Genomic DNA, 13,918 nt, shown 5'->3' on the forward strand with positions numbered 1-13,918 from the left:
CAGCCCTGCAGTAGCTAGGGAATGTTGAAGAACCAAAGCAAGATTGAAGCCAGCTCCAGGCATCCCATGATCAGCACCCCAAAGCTGGGTGGTGCCCCATCCTGTAAGGCAGTATCACAGAGTGCTACCCACCTAAAAGAACAGTCCGTCCTCCCCATTGCATGTGAGTAAACCTAGAGCTGAGCAGGCTGTGTCCTCATCCCCATCAAACTCATAACTCCCCAGAGGGCATCACCTACACATGGTGACCTCCGGACATGCCACCAACACAGCAATCCACCTTTCCTTTGCCACCTAAAACTCCATCCACACACTGCACTTAGAGCAGTGCTCTCAGGCAGCCCACAAACCACCTCGCATAGTGCAAACATCCAGCCTTGCACCTAAACCAAAGCGCTCAGGACAGAAACCCAGCGATGGACATCACCTACGCATGGTGACCTCCGGAACAGTGCCACCAGCATGGCAATCCACCCTTTCGTGGCCACCTAAGACTCCACCTGTGCACTGGCACACTCCTCTCGCTTCTTAACCGGAGTCCTTTTCAAGCCAGGACTGAGCAGCAAAAAGTTGAGTCCCTCATGCTGAGAAACGCAATTGCTGATGGGGTGCAAGCCGGCTTTGCTTGCCTGTAGCTGAGCAAACCTCACCCACCCACCTGCAGCAGAGCAGGAGCTAAACACCCGCAGGCTGACACTGCCCTGCCCTAGAGCGTCGGTCTCTTCCCCCAAGTAACAAGTGACAGTCAAGCCCTGAGGGAGACACAGTGCCTGAGTAAACCGGGCGGCCTCGGGCCGGCCACAGAGTTGAATGCAACAAGCGGGCGGCCTCGCCTAGCGCGTCCCTGCCCTGACGCGGCGAGCCCGCAGCTGCACCTCGAGCGTTTACCGGGAGTCCTCCGAAGAAAGGCGGCTGCCACCAGGGGGCGCCGGCGGCCTGCAGCTCTGCAGGAAGTTTGACCCTCGGCAGTTCCCGTCCCCTGCGCGTCCCGGTCTGACCCTCGGCGGCCGCCATCGGCCGTTCGTGCTTCGGCGCGGTGGTGGTGGCAGTGCTGACGGGGAGCAGCTGGCGGGAGCGGCGCCGCCATGAGCCGGAGCTACAACGATGAGCTGCAGTACCTGGACAAGATCGACAAGAATTGCTGGCGGATCAAGAAGGGCTTCGTGCCCAACATGCATGTGCGTGAGGGTGGGGGGACCCAACCCTGGGGGGACTGGGACGCGGTTTGGGTGCCCCGGCCTGGTGCCGGTCGCCATTCCTGACAGCTCTCCCCGCAGGTGGAGGGTGTTTTCTACGTGAACGACCCGCTGGAGAAGCTGATGTTTGAGGAGCTGCGCAATGCCTGCCGCGGAGGAGGTGAGTGTAGTAGGAGGAGAGAGTGCGGGGCCTCTGCCCCGGGACTACGCTCACACGCTCCTTGCTGTGGCCTCTCTGAGCGCCTGGGATCACATCCAGCTGCCTGTGCGTCCTGAGGGAGCCAGAGTGTAGCAGAGACAGTGGGGTGGGCCGGGTGTATGTCCCGCGTGGCACGTGGGGAGGGACAGCAAACGGGGATGAGTTCTCTCACTTTGCCAACCACTTCGTGCCAGGCATCTCACCCACAGCTGTGGCATGTCGTGTGCCCGGATCGGATGTGTAGGCACAGACTTGGTGGTTGCTGTCTGTGCTCCAGAGCATTCGTGAATGCCTGCTGTCAGAATTTGCTTTAGTGGGGCTATAACTTAGGCTTGTCTGCTCTGTGTGGAGCTGAAGTGCAGGGGTGGATCCAGATATGACAGCTGGCATGGCACTAACTGTGTGTGGCAGGTAGCATGCTTCTGTTGTGAGCATGGATCGGTCTGCGGTGATACTAACACAGCAGGAGGACGTTAGCGTAATACCTCGTTTAATTAAGCTGCAGATCGTGAATAATGGTAGGTGCTTTATGCCAGATTGCAATACTTGCTGGTAGCTGACTTCTGACTTTCCGGTGTTTTGAGCAACTTGTTTATGAAGTGCTCCATTGTGATTATTGCGGTAAATCATCAGATAACTTAACCTTTTGTTTTTTATTCTTCTTCAGGTGCAGGTGGTTTTTTGCCTGCTATGAAACAGATTGGGAATGTGGCTGCGTTACCTGGCATTGTTCACGTGAGTAACTGCTCTTAAAATTTGTTCTTTCTTCAGTTTCTATTTGCCAGGGATTTTATTTCCAAACCAAGAGATTTCTTGGTGATAGCAAGAATAGGTAAAAGAAGCACATATCCCAATGAAAGGTACTGTATGGTGACTGTTTAATACACATTGAAAAGTTCCAATTTCTTACAGGTTTCTGTGTACTTGGGGCGTTATGTTTGTTTGCTCAAATAGATTGTGGAATGCTGTTTGTGGCATCCTAATCTAGCCTGGCAAGTTTAAATATCCTTTGGACTTGTGTAGAAGTATATTCTTACTTTCTCTACTTAGTAATGATATGAAGAGATTCCTTGAAAATAATTCTTTTCTTGTCCTGTCCTCTCAGGATATCATCCTGAAAAGGATTACTTTTTCCTGCCTATAGGGTGCAGTCTTTGGTCATTGTTCAGTGACAGATAGGAAGAGAAAATGCTGACTGTTTTATGATTCTATTCCATAGCACTGAACTCTTCCCTTGTTACATTTGCAGTATTTAAATATTGCAGATGCCTCCAGGTGGAACTTGGTAAAGATGAACTCATCCTCACTTTTATGTCTCTGCTTTATGCTACCAGTAAGCTATTGCCTGCATAAATTTTGAATGCAAGGACACTTTAGTCCAAGAAAAAGCTAGGTTAGAATTCATCTTGAGATCACAATTTCTACGTTTAAGGGCTTAAGTTCCCCTTAGGTTTTCTTGAGATCTGGTCAGCAGTGCCAAGAAGGCTTCTCAGATGACTGGCCCCTGGGTGTTTGCTTCAGAGTGAGATCTGTACTCTGTTTTATTTGACTGTCCTGTAACTGCAGAAGTGTAGATACTTACTTTACCTGAACCAGTGTGTTTATCTCATCTGCATCTGAACATCCATTGTCTTTTTTGTGTATTTGTTTACTAATGCGACAACCGGTGCCACAAGGCAAAACATAACCAAGACAACACCGTGCAGCGTAGAGTTTCATACAACATTACAATGCCTTTCATCCTCTTTCAGAGATCTATAGGTCTTCCTGATGTCCACTCTGGCTATGGGTTTGCCATTGGCAACATGGCTGCCTTCGATATGAATGATCCTGAAGCAGTGGTTTCACCAGGTAAGGATGACTGACTTCATCTTCACTGAGAAATGTCTGGGATGGCACAAAACCACTTTATGAAATGACAGGTCTTTACTTCAGATACAGAACCAAAGCCAAAAAAAAAATAGGGAGTTAAAAGATGCCTAATTCTTGCATTCAGAATCCTTATTCTTTATGGAGCAGATGATTACACTGAAAACATCTAAACAGTAAAGCCTTGTGTTTGTGGCTTGGGCTCATGATATCCCTCAGTTTTGAAGGGAGAGGTCAAGGCTTTCAACTTGGGCTTCACCAGGTTGATAAAAACCTCATTATTTTCCTTGAGCAATGTTTGAGAATTCTATTGAGAATATTTCTACTCTTGATTAAAAATATGACTTTAAAATACATCTGTCTTTTTAATCAACACCGGGGTCTTTAATTACTGATGGTCTGGAGATGCTTTTGTGGTTGCATGAAATATGATATTCATGTTTCAGGTTTGCTTCAGTCAGTTCCAGTGTTTCTGATTGACTCAAACCCAAGATCTGTTAGTCTGGTATCCCCATCTCTGACACTAGTTAATACCAGAACCTTCATACTAAAGGTGGCATGAGTGATCTTTCACATTAGGCGTTGCTCTGCAGTATTTATTTTTATTAAATAGTAAAAGTTAAGCAAAATACTAAGCACTGAAGTTTAATATTCCTTGTAAGTATTTATCACTTATTATAGGTAGTTATTATTATTCCAGTGAAGATTCAGAAAGGACTTGCTTTTGAGAACATCTTACAGCAGGGAGCCATGCTAATATCTGTCACTTCTGACCTTAGGCAGAAGAACAGGAACATCCTCTCTACTTTCTGTGACAGGATATTTTATAATTGTGTCTACTTTGTCAGCTTGCTGGAGCAACTTGCTAGATGCAGAGCTCTGTAGGTAAATGTACAGCTATGTCTGCGGAGCATATGCTTGAGACTGAAAAACTGAGGGTTTTTTAAGAGTTTTCAAGTTCTTTTCAAGACTACATTTTTGACTGTCTTGAAATCTGAGGCTCCATGTGATTCTATTAAGATAATGCTTACTGAGTTCTGCTTTTTTTTGCAGTATTGTGTCAGAAAGAAGGTGTAAGAGCGCGGTGTTCAGCGCTGCTCCCTGTCAGAGGGACACTGATTTAAGATGAATATTCAGCAAGTGCACACCATCAGAATGATTTCTTTATTAACCTCATGGCTTTTTCCACGCTTCTAGGTGGTGTCGGCTTTGACATCAACTGTGGTGTCCGCTTACTGCGTACAAATTTGGATGAAAGCGATGTGCAGCCTGTGAAAGAGCAGCTTGCCCAGGCTATGTTTGACCATATTCCTGTTGGTGTTGGCTCCAAAGGTGTCATCCCCATGAATGCCAAGTAAGAGACTGACATTGTGCACACATTACTGGAGGGGACTTCTCTGGTGTTTATTTTAATGACAGATTCATCAGTGGGAGACTTTAAGAAAGAAAAAAATAACTCTTTCCAGAAAACTCTTTCCAGTCTTTCTGCATATGTGCTTCTCCAGGAGGACTGGTACAATCATCAGTGCACTAAGTCAGGTGTTTATTCCCCCATTTAAAACCCTGTAATAACTAAAAGTTCTTGAAAGGTTCTTATTTATTCTGACAGAAAACCTCCATGAACCTTAAGGTATTTTTTTTAAACGGGTAAGAGAGAAAATAGGCAATTCCCCACACAACAAAGAGGACAAAGTAATGACCCATCTGAAGTTAATATATTTAATATATTTGTAGAGCGTTTTCATGAACTATTAAGATGTTGAACTTCTTACTAGAAATTAGGGGCTCATCGTAAGGTCACAGAATTATTTAGTTTGGATGGGATCTCTTGAGGTCATCTCTTACAACTCCTTGCATGAAGGAGAGCTAACTCTGAAGGCAGGTCAAAAAAATGAAGTTACATCAGGTTTATCAGGGCCATATCCAGTGGTGTTTTGAGTATATCCAAGGATAACCACCTTATGTGTGTGTTTGATAATTGAAGGGATTTGGAAGAGGCACTAGAGATGGGTGTGGACTGGTCTCTCCGGGAGGGCTATGCCTGGGCAGAGGACAAGGAGCACTGTGAGGAATATGGAAGGATGCTGCAGGCTGATCCCAACAAGGTCTCCTCAAGAGCAAAGAAGAGGGGCCTGCCTCAGGTAATACTGTTTTTCTGGAGGGCTGTAAGGACTCCCAGGGTTCAATTATAAAGGTTAGCAAGTAGTTCTCTAATTTTGTGTCTTTCTTTAAATTCTGCCTAGCGTTTCTGGTTAGGGAGAAAGGTGAGATATTGCAGCTGTTTCTGAATAATTCTTGACAGAATTTAAACATAGGGAAGTGATACTGGACATACCCAAGGTCCCTGAGGCCATTTTTCATCAATTAACACCTGGGACTGGAATTCATGTTCAGTGGCATTTCCCCATCCAGCTGGAGTTTTGTTTTTCAGAAGTGGGCAAGTTACTCTGCAACTTTTCTTGTTTGCTCAGCAAGTTAATAGCATGCTGAAGAAGGATACAATAATAAATAGAACTAGCTTGTAACTTTCAATTGCAGTTCAAGGGCAGGATTTCATTTCTATACATAGGATCTCATTGCTCTGTGTGGGACACTTTTGAGATGGCTATACTAATGATACATTTGTAAAGCTTTCTTTTATCTGATGAGTTTTATGAGCTGTGGTACTTCAAGATTGTAACATTCTGACCTGACAGTAATCTTCCATCCTCAGTTTTCACATTTGCCTTGCAAGTAAATTATCATCTGTTACGGAGTTGAAAAAATTTGGTCTTGGAAATTGAATATCTTGCTTTAATATACTGAAAGGTTCAAAGTACATAATTAACAGGATGTTGTAACTTACTTGGTTACAACTCCACAAGGATAAGGCTATATGTCTGCCTTCCCTATACAAATTGAAGATAAATTCCCAATACTCTGTACTCTTCCCATCTTTCAACTAAGCCTGAGTCAGTTGGAAAAAAGTGGTGGCAGAGGCTGTAGATCCTGCTCCTTCTGTTTAATCGCAGTCTTGTTCCTAATGGTAAAAATAGTTATAAATCTGAACAAAGAGGACAGTCATGATGCTTCTGTGTTCTACTTCCTTTCAGTTTATATGGGGATTTGTGCAGTTTTTTTCCTAGAAAAACTTCTAAAATCAAAACCTTGGTGTAGAAATTTGCCCTACTGCCCCCATTCCCGTAGCTCACGCTTCTGCTCCCAGAGGCTGCTTTACTGGCAGTTCTAATCAGTGTGTTCTGGTTGGCAGCTGGGGACCCTGGGAGCTGGAAATCATTATGCGGAGATCCAGGTTGTGGATGACATTTACAATGAATATGCTGCCAGGAAGATGGGCATTGACCACAAAGGGCAGGTGTGCGTGATGATCCACAGTGGCAGCAGAGGTCTGGGCCACCAAGTTGCTACAGGTATGATCTGACTGGCAGAGGGAACTGGAGTGAAGCAAACTATTCAGTGTGATCATGTCCTTGGCAGTAAACTGTAGCACCAAAGAGCATTTCTTAGAGTGCAATTGCCGAGTCTACTCTGAATTGCCTTGACAGGGGTTGTATATTTGCAAACAATTGATAAGGTTCTGCCACAGATTAGCTTTTGCATTTGAGAAGACACCATAGGTTTGACCCTCGGACAGATGAGCTTAATTTTAGAATATAAATTATAGACATCCATCTCAACAGATTGAAACAAAATTAAGAAGTCACTTGGTCATACTGTGTTTATTCCCCAGATGCATTGGTGGCTATGGAAAAAGCTATGAAACGGGACAAAATCATAGTGAATGATCGCCAGCTGGCATGTGCCAGGATTTCTTCTGCGGAGGGGCAGGATTACTTGAAGGGAATGGCAGCTGCTGGAAACTATGCCTGGGTCAACCGCTCTTCTATGACTTTTCTAACAAGACAGGTAGGACCAGAGTTGTCTCTGATACAGAGATTTTGATATGAATCTCCTGCTTTATCCCAGGCATACAGAACACAGAGCAGCTGCTGTGTTTAATGTGATTTTCATTTTTGTGCTTCTTAAACTATGTTTTCTGGAGAGACTTACACAAAGCTGCAGTCATTACAGTCTGTATAAATCCTCTCACCACCACTGGATTGTACTTGCAGAAGCCCCTTAAGCAATATTTTTTAAAATGCCTTCAACTGGAAGAAGAGGATGCAAGGAAATTGTTTTTACACTGCTAAAGCCATCTTTTCAGAGTTGCAGGAATTTATCTTGTCAGTATCTGGCTGAATTCCAGCATTAAAGCTGCCAATGGGCAGATAAACAATTTAGATAGTCCAATTCTGTCACACACATTTGTTGTACTGAATGCCATTCTGGCTGAATTCAACTGACGTTTCATATGTGCCATGCCAAGTGTTTAGGTCACTGACTTACCATATAAAATGATTTCAAGCAAATTTCTTCCTTTTAATTCTAAACAGATTTTAACTCTTCCACATACACATAGCAGTTATCTTTTTGTAGTTCACATCCTGTTTTGCTCTCTTTTTAGGCCTTTGCCAAAGTCTTCAACACAACCCCAGATGACCTTGATATGCATGTTATCTATGATGTGTCTCACAACATTGCCAAAGTAGAGCAACATGTAGTGGATGGAAAGGAGCGGACTCTGCTTGTGCACAGAAAGGGATCAACCAGAGCCTTCCCTCCTCACCATCCTCTTATTGCTGTTGATTATCAAGTAAGTTTAACTGTGGGAGAAGTAAATTGGAAGACAGTTCTGGAGGGATCAGACAATTCATCTCTCTCCCTGACAGAGATCTAACGCTGTGAGTTCCTTTTTTTGAGCTAACAGCACTGGAACCCTAGTGGGATGGCAATATTCTGCTTGTCTGAGTGTTAGATTAGGGCACTGAGCTCTCTCTTCTGCTCCACACCCAACAAAGGCAGTTAGTTCTCCAGAATCCTTGATACCAACCACCCAAGGCAAGCAGGAATGCTCTGGGGGAATGTGAATCTGACTTCCTTTTCTGGAGACATGGTTCCTTTCAGACTTTTATTAGGAATGAGTTTAAGGCTTTTTCTTGTGACTTAAAACTTTGCATCCACAGCTGACTGGACAGCCTGTTTTGATCGGCGGGACTATGGGCACCTGTAGCTATGTTCTTACTGGCACAGAGCAAGGCATGACTGAGACCTTCGGAACTACTTGCCATGGAGCTGTAAGTCAAAAAGTGATAGGAAGGGATTGGAATGGGACTATCATTCAGAGAACAGGGTTGTTCAAGGGTCATACAATGTGTGATTCATCCTTTAGTCATATCGCTAGAGAGTAACCTTGCCACAGTAATCCCAGCCCAGGAGGACTGCAGGCTGGAAGTCCTTTATGTTACTGAGTAGTTTTGACTACTGCAGAAAATTTAGGGGGCAAAGCAAATGAATGATGTGGATGAAGATGTGGAGAATGAGCTCCTTTTACCAGATTCTGGCATCTGTGAGCTAACAAGAAGGATTAATTGTGCTGAGGCATATAAAACTCCTCAGTAGTTAGAATAAGGTATTTCCTTTCCTACAATTTACAGTGTGAGAGGATGACTGAGGAAGAGAAATAGCTTCGAGTAAGATTTTGACTTCTGAACACTGTCTGACAAGTGGTGTAGGTAGAAAGACACTTGCAGACTAGTATGTTAAACACATGGAGCTTTCCTGGCCACCATATCAGATGTGTAATTCTGCAGGAGCCCATCACCTAAAATCTAAAATAATTTCTTGTTTTGCGGCTTACTGTGGTCTATGCTCTCAGCCATTCTGTGTTTACTTATAATGTAATCACATTTTTCTTTAATAAGGAAGAGTTCTGGTTTTGCAAACCAGTAAAAACAATTGTAACTGACAAAACTGGTGTCTTAGGGTCGCGCGCTGTCCCGAGCCAAATCTCGACGTAACTTGGACTTCCAGGATGTATTGGACAAGCTGGCTGACATGGGCATTGCCATCCGTGTGGCTTCTCCTAAACTGGTCATGGAGGAAGTAAGTTTAATACTTCATTATCTGAGAGGAAAAAGGAGATCTTGCTCTTTGGCTTAATGCCCATCCCTTATTCATTTTTTAGCAGGGCTATGTGATTGCTAGTACCCTAAATATAGAGCATGAGCTGTTTTAACTTTTTGAAAATAAGGTGTATTCCCTGTCCTTAAAATCCTGCTGAAAGGGGAGATGCCTGTTTGACAGGTTTTGGGGGTATGTCTTTTTCCTCTTCTGCCTGGCAGTAGGGTAGTTACTAATTGACCCTGAGAAGTCTTTGTGTGAGCATCATGAAAATAGTTATAAGAGATCTGCCTCTTTTAAGATGAATTTCTGTATTTGGTCAAGAAGAAGAGAACTCTTAATGCTAGATACTTTGAATAGTGTGACTTCCAGTTCCTCTGCAGAATGTCTTTTCTGTTCACAACCTCATTCATAGAAGCATGTTAATCATTTGGAAGTATGCTATTAGCACTGTTGGTGTTAAAGTCTCTCTTTAAGAGCAGCTTCCCTGTCAAAATGCTGGAGGGGGAGCCCTGATTCCTGTCACTAAGGGACAGTGAAGATAAATCTTAAAGGCTATCTGTAAGGAGGAAGCTGGAGTCAGTTCCTGCCAGATAATGAGGCCTGACATTCTCACGTGCTAGTGGACTGGATTATCTGAGAATATAGGGAAAGCTGAACCAGCATAGCTGGTATTTTATTTGAAATATGGTGAAAGCTGATTTGGAAACCTAAATGTCTCATAGATTTCTCAGGTATGTAAGGCAGCCAGATTCTCAATCTGTTCACCTCAATACATCTGACTCTGTTTTTGTGAAGAGGGGCTCTCAAAAGCCTACATCTAGCTTCCTGTGACTTTGGGTTGTTTATAGTTTTGTCTTTTGTTTTACTCTCTTCTCTCTTCCTCCTCCAGGCACCAGAGTCTTATAAGAATGTGACAGATGTGGTTAATACCTGCCATGCAGCTGGCATCAGCAAAAAAGCCATTAAACTGAGACCTATTGCTGTTATAAAAGGTTAGGAACTGTCAAGGCATCAGAAAATCACCGACATCTCCAGGCCTTACAAAACTGACTAGGACCGTCGTCTTCCCATGCTTCTTGGACTCTGTAGGACACTCAGATATCACAGTCCTGTTCTGGAAACACAACAGTTGAGGATACTCCTATTTTTAACCACTCCTAGGCATAATTAATGGCCCTCTCCTTATACGGTGTTCTTTTCTTGTGAGGAAAGGGCAAAGAAATAAGTAAGTCTTGATTTCTATATGCAGTTCTTCCTCCATTTGTCTGATGATTCCACAGGCAGGACTTCAGGCTTGCCTGAGTTGTCACTGACTGCTGTGCTGCAAGATCACCTCCATCAGTGAAGACAGCATATGAATCAGACCTGCTGTCTCCACACCTGAGTGCCTGATGCTCTTTCAGCATATGGAAGTACTCTGTTAGGCAGGGTATAGCAGTCCTGGGGAGGAAGAGGTTGCTCTGTTTGCAGATACCTTTATGCACGGTCTCTGTTGTTCCATGTTTTGTGGCAAATGGGTAAGAAATCTGGAGTTGGGAGTGGTCTTCTGCTTGAGTTGAGAGGGACTAGCTAGGCTCCAGGCACAGTCCTTCCCTCTGCCTGTACCCTCTCCCATTTAACGCAGCACCTGGTGTACTTGCCTCAGTACAAGAAGGTGTTCCATGGTCTTTCTGGAAATGACAGTAGGACTGAGTATGTTGCTTTCTCAGAAGTTTTGTTTGCCCAGTAAAAGTTGTGACTTCACAATTGTAGATGTGCTAATCCAGCATTTTGCAAATTTGTATGTAAAAGTTGAGTTGGATAATATTGCTCACTGTGTCCTGAAAGTCCAATTGCAGGTTCAGGCGCAGTATGATGTAACTTCTGATGTGTCTTTTGCTTTCATTAACCAAGACTCGAGGGGAAGCTGACCATTCCCACTGGATCATTTTGGAGTTTACAAATAAAATGGGAAGATGGACACAGCAGTGTTTGTTTGTCATGTTTGTTCTGTGGCTAAAATGTCCGTTTCCCGCTTTTAAGTATGTACATGAGCTTGAAACCCATCATTTTGTGACTTCAGCTGATGGATCTTGCAAAGAAACGTGCAGATGGCATAACTGCTTGCAGGCTATAATAAGAGAAGGGCAACACAGTGCTGTTTTCTCAGCTTGGTTATGATAAGCTTATAATGGCTACGATTTGTCTTCCTTGGGGCCTCCTGGGTCCACCTCACGGGAGAGGGGATGGGGCTTGCCTGTAAGTCTATATGCAGACACAAGAGGGCGGCTGGAGGAAAATCTGAAAGCAGGAGTGAAGCCTTGCCAGGGACTCTTGTAAAAGGAGCAGGTAGTGATTGATGGGACTCGAATACCTTTTGATAAAACATCCCTTTAAGTTTAGGATCTTAGCTGAAAACTGTTGCTCTCAGGCATAATAGTATTTTACTGCTTAACTGCTTTGTGCTTACTGGTTTCTTAAGTTCAAATACCGTATTTGCTGGAGGTTCAGAAGCAGCGCTGCAGTTATAGTCAGTGCTGTGAATCCGTGGGGGTCTCAGATACAGTTCTCCTTTCAGCCTTTACCTACCATTGCCATCAAGAGAAGAATTTAAGTTTCTTACAGGCAGAAATCACAGGTACCATGGAGGTGGGTCTCTTATGTATGCCTTAAGTCTCGTCATCAGTATTTATGCATTAGCATTCAAGAACACAAGAAGTATTGCCAGTTTTGGTTTCCTGTTGCAAAGCTAGTACTTGTTTTGGTTATATGTTGTGCTGTATGGAGAAGAGTGCTGGTTTCCTAACCACCTAAAAAAGGAGGGAAAATGTTGTCTCCCAGGTCTTTGTTTAAACCTGGATGTTTTTCTCATTCAAGTTTGGCTTTTTTTTCTCCAAAGAGGGCTGTCCACTAGTTTGGGGGCTTTTTTTAATCTGCATTTTAAAAGTGAATTTTAAAAATTGGAAGGTAGGGAAGGCACACGGTATTAAAGTTCACATGCTGCAATACAGGTGGATCTGCAGAAGCATTTTGGCAACACCAAAGAGAACTTAGTTACTGAACCATCTCTGCTTCCATGGATGGTTACTGAGAACTTGGAAATACCTGTTAGTGTATGATGTGCTTCCTGCCCTCCCTCCCTCCCTCAGCAGACCAAAAGAGCTTTGGTGTATGATCATTTAGGGTCTTTTTTCTTCTGTTTTTTTTTTGGAGGGAAACTGCAGGTAGATCTGTGGCTACACCACACCCCCGGAGCTGTTCCACACCTCTGTTGGCCACAGGCACTCAGCTGTTCCCTGCCTAAGTGTGGTTAATTCACTAGTGACCTGCAGCAGAGGTTTTCTGGCCCTGGGGCTGGCACAGGGTGTCTGCATAAAGTCTGCCTTCAGCCAGTGCAATAAAACCAGTCCTTGAATGCAGGCTTCTTTTTGGTAAGAACAAATAGCTCACTGCATTTATCTTGCTTTCTGCTTGGCAACAGGATTGTTTAACTTATAGATTGGACCTGTTGAAACAGAGCTAATGCCTCTGGGAAGTAGAAGGTATCATCTCTGGTGGCAGCCTGAGTGGCACCTTCCTTCTGTGTGCTCACAGGGCTTGCTTCAGGGACTGGTGCTGTGCAATGGCAGTGACCGTGGGCAAGTGCTTTCTCTCTTGCCGGGAACTGACTGTTAGCAGTGCACTCAGGGGCTTGTGCAGGTGATGTTCCCATCACAGCATTAAACAGCAAATACAGAAGCACTTAGGGTTTTTTGCTGCTGGTGGGTGGCTCTTCCATAAATACCTCTAACTGTATCCCCTGTCGTTTGCTGGGGTGCAGTGTAAGGCTGACAGGGCAATGCTTGGAACCCCCTAGGAAAGGAGTGTTTGCAATACTCCAGGCAGTGTTGCAAACAGGGAGACCCGCATTTCATTTGCTGTAAAGGATGGCACAGCTGGGGTGGAGTGGAGGACTCCTTCTCTTTGACTTGGTTAAACTTCATGTACTCAGCCTTCCGCAAGGGACACCAAGACCAAGCAAGGTACAGTGCTATCTGCTGTGGTATACTTGTACTGTTTCACACACCCCAGTGTCTAACCTGTGTCTTGATTATCACCATCCTAAGTCTATTGGGAGTTTTCTTTCTCCTCTGCTTTAACTTTCCTCTCCCTGCTTTGAACAGGGCTCTGCACACACCGCTTCCTCGCTCCTCTGCTGGTGGTCCCAGGCTGCTGTTCTGGCCCAGGAGGAGTAAGTGATCTCTGACACATCTTTGGCTGCAGGCACCCCCTACTCTCTCCTCCACTCTCCTTTGTTCCTCTCAAACATAAACACACTTAACTGGCCTCTTCTCCCTCCACCCCCCGGTCTTCAAAGCGATCAGACACAGCAGTATTCCTCCTGCGGCATGTGCCAACATGCTCCCTTGCTTGCAGAGGAAGGCTTCAAAGAACGGGCCCTGCCTGTACCTTGCATTCACTTTGCTCTCTTTAGTCTGTCCTAGCGAGGGGTTTTGATCACCAGCATCTCTGGTTCTGCCTGGAGAGGTGGCAGTGGGAGGTGTACGGCAGAGACACAGGAGCTCCACAGCCAGGTCCCTGCACTGTGGGAGGGAGAGGAAGATGTCACCCACAGAACACCAATAATGATGTGGTTTCTGCTGGGGGCTTTGGTTTTTAATTCCTGTAACAG

General features: G+C 44.7%; 1 protein-coding gene across 1 annotated transcript; it reads left to right on the forward strand.

Annotated features, from left to right (window-relative positions):
- The first annotated feature begins 978 nt into the window (after positions 1-978).
- On the forward strand, positions 979-11,231 carry RTCB (RNA 2',3'-cyclic phosphate and 5'-OH ligase). The gene is made up of 12 exons (XM_061371811.1): positions 979-1,178; positions 1,278-1,356; positions 2,063-2,130; positions 3,147-3,246; positions 4,462-4,618; positions 5,249-5,405; positions 6,515-6,674; positions 6,995-7,170; positions 7,769-7,957; positions 8,328-8,438; positions 9,127-9,246; positions 10,157-11,231. Exons 1-12 carry the CDS (start codon positions 1,086-1,088, stop codon positions 10,262-10,264), a joined length of 1,518 nt encoding a protein of 505 aa, XP_061227795.1. The 5' UTR covers positions 979-1,085; the 3' UTR covers positions 10,265-11,231.
- Positions 11,232-13,918: the final 2,687 nt, after the last annotated feature.

Source organism: Neopsephotus bourkii, unplaced genomic scaffold (assembly GCF_033783945.1).
Source record: "Neopsephotus bourkii isolate Nb327-2 ecotype Australia unplaced genomic scaffold, CSIRO-AGI_Nbou_v1 NB_1589, whole genome shotgun sequence".
NCBI lineage: Eukaryota > Metazoa > Chordata > Aves > Psittaciformes > Psittacidae > Neopsephotus > Neopsephotus bourkii.

What these genes read in the sequence shown, in the direction of transcription:
- RTCB (XM_061371811.1), top strand. Translation starts at nt 1,086, where the DNA reads ATGAGCCGGAGCTACAACGATGAGCTGCAGTACCTGGACAAGATCGAC. An exon ending in AGAAGAGGGGCCTGCCTCAG is followed by an intron (nt 5,406 to 6,514) that starts GTAATACTGTTT and finishes TCTGGTTGGCAG; the next exon opens with CTGGGGACCCTGGGAGCTGG. An exon ending in CTAAACTGGTCATGGAGGAA is followed by an intron (nt 9,247 to 10,156) that starts GTAAGTTTAATA and finishes TTCCTCCTCCAG; the next exon opens with GCACCAGAGTCTTATAAGAA.